The sequence below is a fragment of the Strongylocentrotus purpuratus genome, unplaced genomic scaffold (assembly GCF_000002235.5).
Source record: "Strongylocentrotus purpuratus isolate Spur 01 unplaced genomic scaffold, Spur_5.0 spur5_scaffold_17, whole genome shotgun sequence".
Classification (NCBI taxonomy): domain Eukaryota; kingdom Metazoa; phylum Echinodermata; class Echinoidea; order Camarodonta; family Strongylocentrotidae; genus Strongylocentrotus; species Strongylocentrotus purpuratus.
The window spans coordinates 27549643-27555358 of NW_022145602.1; the positions used below are offsets into that span (position 1 = coordinate 27549643).

Here is a 5716-nt window from a genome sequence, read left to right on the forward strand (position 1 = left end):
TCAGGTCACTACATTATGAGTACCATTATCATTGAAACCCTGATTCTGGTTTGCCTTTTGGCTTTTCACTTTACAGCGTTTTACATCACAAGCCCAGCGATCGAGGAGCAAAAAATTTCGAAAATTTCGACGAAAGTGCACGTTAGTGGCGGCATATATGAATGGATTAATGGTGGATTTATACCACAAGAGTAAATTTTTGGCCTCCCACATCCTGTCCGAAATGCAGTTGGTGTTGCAAACAGCATACATTATGGTCGTCACTTGATAAGGTAACCAGCAGAGCAGGAAACACCCGATCAGGATGGACAGAACGAAAGCTGCTTTCCGGTGTCTTGCGAACATCCGACCTTCTTTCTTTGAATGTGTAGATAGTAAGTCTTTGAGGGTTTGCTCCCCATCTGCGTGACTTTCGATTGGATCAGCAGCTGCGTTGGCAGCAGGATTATAGGATTCGATCCCTTGGCTAGCTGGCTCTTCCGAATGGCAGTAGTTTCCTCGTCGGGGTGATCTGGTATTCTGCTTGTTTCTCTTTTTGGGGGACCTAACCGACATATTTGTTGCAGGACTTTGTCCCACGATACCTGTGGATCTCCGTTTGATATTGATATATACAACAACGTTGAGGATGATTAGGATTGTAAACGGAATGAAAAACTCAAATATGTTCATGATAAGCGTTGCGGCCACGCTGTATGTGAATTCCATTTCGCAGTGTTGTGAATAATCCACGTTGTATTCTCCTGTGATAGGGCTCCACGCGAACGTCACGAATGAGTACCACAGACCAAGGGACATCCAGGCAACGAAGAGAATCACGCCAATACGCTTCTTAGTCTGAAACGTCTTATACCGCATCCCCATCGTCACAAGACAGTAACGGTCCCAGCTGATCAGCACCATGGTTATCACGGACATCATGGTCACTACGAAATCTACCGTTATCAAGAGCTTGCAAAAGACTTCGCCATAAGCCCAGTAGCCTTTCACGATCCAGGAAGTATTGATGGAAATGATGAAAGTACAGACGATGAAGTCCGTGACTGCAAGGTTCAGGATGAAGATATTTGCCACATTGCTTCTGATGCGTTGATCCCGAAAGTAAGCTGCAATCACCATCATATTTCCCATGACTGTGACAGCGATTATGATTGATAGAGTCAAGGGTACTGTGGCCAGCCATGCCGTTGAATGCGTCTGTTGCCTATTTACATCATACGAATCATACGAATCATAAGAACTGCTGGATCCACTTGGATTAATATAACTTGCGTTTTCCATCTCGATAAAAATAAGTGAAATCTACTCCCCAAGATGAAATTTTTGCCAAAAGTCACTTGAATAGCTTTATTTTTTAATCACCAACCTTTCTGCCAACTTGGGAACTCTAGGTCTGACGGTGTCAGACCTTAGAAACTGAAGAGCGCTGTCTTGTTTTCCCCAAGGCGTCGACTATAAGTTTTTTTTTCGTCTTAACCAACGTTTAATGTATTGATGTATTAATGTGTTTTCCTTTATGATGAACATTTTGATTCAGACAATCACGCGTATAGGAAGCTCGCTCGATCATTGGACGACGTTTTAAGTGCCACTTTGTTTCGTTTTTAACGGCGCCTTATTGACACTGTCAATCTAATGTGGTAACCATGGAAAAACACAATGGAATCATCAACGGCGTACGTCTCTCGCTGTCGTGTAAAATATAAAATAGATGAAAAATTTGTTAGACCTGTTAAATCAATTTAATGTCAGGAGATATAAGCCACGGCACGGTTAATTGTGTAATGATTACAGTATTTTAAAATTTTCTTGTAAAAAAAAGTCTTACCTGAGAAGTGGCTACAACTGAATGGATATGTTACTGCTGATAAAAACAAGTTGTCGTGGGTTTTATATAAATCTAACGCCCACGCCACAATATAATCGAGCTCCGTGTGAAATCAGGTTTTTTTTGTATTGGTCTGCTAGCTTTAAATGACTTCCGCCCAGGGGAGGGGTTAGTTCAAATAGACCACTGTATCAGTGTATGAAATTATATTATTAAAATATAAAATACAAACAAACAAATCCAGAAATAAAGTGCTTGGACACGATTGAAATTACGATGTCACTTGGCAACTATTTAATTAAAGGGACTTGGTAACATTGTTAAGATGAGAGAAAATTGTGCTAAGGTAGTTGACTTCAATGCTAGATGTACAATTAAAGATAATCTGAAAGTTTGAGTGAAAACGGACCATTATTAATGATAAAAATTGGGGAAAACTGATCTGAATGATTCCTTAATCCTCCCAACTATATTATTATAGCCTGTTTTAAGTCTTAATTTGATGGGAAAACGGTTGGGAAAATTCAAAAATTGGTTGGGAGAATTTACTGTTAGAGGGTGTTGCACAGTGACGCCTTCAAAGAAAACCATACATATCTTTGTGATTTGAGATTTGTTTTCAGGATTTTTTGCATGTTAAAGGGTTAGTACAGTAAAAGGAATATAATAAGTAACATTTCATGGAACACTAACGCAGTTTTTTCATCAACCTTCAACAATGTTACCGGTTCACTTTAATATGAAGAACAAATCTCATTCATCCAATCAGCATGATAAAGATGCAACTTATATACATATGTCAATAACAACAGTTGCAATGAATATAATTGTGAGGTATTCTTTAGAACTTAGGGGCGACTTACTTCTTACTTAATTAATTCACGGTCTAAGGGGAAGGGGAGGGAAAGGTTCAGGGAGATGAGTTTAGTAATTATGGCCACTTATCTTCGCTTATATTTTGATCGCGGACTTGAGCTTGGGACGGGATGCGACTTGGATTTGGAGGAACTGGAATTTGACGGGAACGGAGCTGGACGTGACTTGGAGGAACTGGAACTTGACGGGAACGGAGCTGGACGTGACTTGGAGGAACTGGAACTTGACGGGAACGGAGCTGGACGTGACTTGGAGGAACTGGAACTTGACGGGAACGGAGCTGGACGTGACTTGGAGGAACCGGGACTCGACGGGAACGGAGCTGGACGTGACTTGGAGGAACTGGAACTTGACGGCAACGGAGCTGGACGTGACTTGGAAGAACTGGAACTTGACGGGAACGGAGCTGGACGTGACTTGGATGAACTGGAACTTGACGGGAACGGAGCTGGACGTGACTTGAAGGAACTGGAACTTGACGGGAACGGAGCTGGACGTGACTTGGAGGAACTGGAACTTGACGGGAACGGAGTTGGACGTGACTTGGAGGAACTGGAACTTGACAGGAACCACACGAAATAACAACACCTTGTTTATTCGGAAGATTTTATCAAAAAATCACAATACTGCAGAGGTTTTTTTTTGCTTTTTGGTAGCGGTCACCCCTAAATCGGAGGGGGGCTTCCAAAAAAGTGGCCCTTTTGACGAAAAAAAATATTTTGTAAATAATATTTCAAGACAATCTTGAATCACCATGAGTTTGGCGTCATATGAAAGAAAAAGAAATTGTCTACAATTTGATACTAATTTTTTTTGGACAATTTTTTCTAAGTACGAGGACAATGTTTTGTGCGAAGGAGACGCTTATATCTCATTTCAGTAAAATTTTATAGCAACCCAAAGTTATTGACTTGACTTGACTTCTACAAAAATGACATTCCACGTATGAGTATTAACTGTATGCAGTATAAGTGTAATGATGGCGTGTTTGGTGTGTTTAAATCGAGTTTTAGAGATAATTTTTTAAGTTAAATCTCAAATCGCCATGGGTCTGGTGTCATTATGATGGATAATTTAAAAACCTCTCAACTTGATGTCAATTTCATTTTCATTGAGACATGTAGCGTGTGAAATGTGCTATTTTGTGGATATGTTTTCCCCTAAATGTTGTCTTTGTGAAAATCAAGTTAATAACTTTGGGAGACACAAGGCCTCATAACTATTATTATATTCCACATACTAAGAGTCTTGCTCTACGATTGGTCAAAAGTAAATCACGTGATGAAAGATAGTTCGCCCATTGTTGATGGGAGAAGCAAAAAAGTTCGTTACACTGTGTAGATAGTATTACTATCTACACAGTGCAACGCACTTTCACTGAAGATTATCCAAAAGCGCACTAAAACAGGCGTAATTAAGCGCGCATTACCAATGAGCGCAATTAAAGCAAACACATGCGCGCACCATACCCTCAAGGGGTTGGGTTAAACTTTTAACTTTTTTGGTGTGAATTTGGGCCTGGTGTCTTTTATGTAGATGCATACACGTCCTTTTCTTTTTGTAGTTAAATTGTTTTAGATGTGGAATATAAAGCAAATAATCACCTTTTGGTTTCAGGCGATGGCAAACTATCACTTCCTCGTCGACCAGAATGTATACACTATCTTTCCTCAGCTTCGACGTCGATCGTAGCAATCCCCATTGTCTTTGTGCGAATCTAAAAGTCCCTATTATCATTATGACGTCGCTCCTTTTGCTAAACGTGAAGTATGAAGTATGAAGGTTGATTGGATTGGGAACACGAGCGAATGAAATGTCGTGAGGTACGTGTCAATGAATAGACAACAATAGGGCCTTTTAGATTTCTTGTATAAAGATCAGTTCTGGTCACGCGATTGCAATGAAGAAAAACTCTTCGGGTAAGGCACATTGTGTCTTGGTACATAGTAATACATGTAATAAGCAAATAACTACCGTTGGTGAAGGTGATGAGACAAACTATCACTTCCGAGGCGATCTGGATGTAGCTATCTTTCCGAAGCGAAGTATGAAGTATGAATGTTGATTGGATTGGGAGCACTGCCTTGAATGGACGTCACACGTATCAGTCCACGCAAATCTAAAAGTCTCTAGTGTTTTCTGTTCATGAACACGTACCTCACGACATTTCACTCGTTCGTGTTCCCAATCCAACCAACCTTCATACTTCATACTTCACGTTTCATAATTCATGCTTATGTTTACTTTCTTTCCCTTGTCTCGTTAATCTCCTCTCTCAAGCGCTCCCTCTCTCACACTCTCTCAAAAGTGCACTCTCTCTCTCTCTATCACACACTTTTTGATTTTGATTTTGATTTATTGGTTGCTTTTTTTCTTTTTCAACATACATTTTCACGAACATAGGACAACTATCCCCGGACAACTATCCTACGGGTATTTTTCCGGGGATAGTTGCCTAGAGGATGGTTGTCGTAGGGGTAGTTGTCCGGGAGGTAGTTGTCGTAGGGGGTAGTTGTCTGGGGATAGTTGTCCAGGGGTAGTTGTCGCAGGGGGTATTTATCGTAGGGGTAGGGGTAGTTGTCGTTGAGGGTGATTCTCCTAGGGGTGGTTATCCAGGGGGTAGTTGTCCTAGGGGGTAGTTGTCTGGGGGTAGATGTCCGGGGGTAGTTATCCTAGGGGGTAGTTGTCCGGGGGTAGTTGTACCAGGGGTAGTTGTCCTAGAGGGTGGTTATCCGGGGGATGGTTGTTCTGGGGGTAGGTGTCCTAGAACCATAATGGTCATTCATACAAATAAAAATACAATTCGCATACAAAACATTCTCTGGCTTTTTCCATAAAAAATACAAAGTGTCAAATAAACAAGTATTAAAACAGAATCACAAATGAGAATAAGAAATACAAATGTATATAATTATCGGCTGTGTCACCGCTGTTGAATATGTTGGAATGAACATGGTGTTGTATTTACCGTGTTCCTGACCGATATAAAGAACTAAAATAAAGGAAACAGTG

At 40.8% G+C, this 5716-nt stretch overlaps 1 protein-coding gene across 1 annotated transcript; it reads right to left on the reverse strand.

Moving 5' to 3' along the window:
* On the reverse strand, window positions 1–1143 carry LOC583669 (muscarinic acetylcholine receptor M3-like). Its single transcript, XM_030988339.1, has one exon. It carries the CDS (start codon window positions 1129–1131, stop codon window positions 1–3), a length of 1131 nt encoding a protein of 376 aa, XP_030844199.1. The 5' UTR covers window positions 1132–1143.
* Between the last annotated feature and the right edge of the window lie 4573 nt (window positions 1144–5716).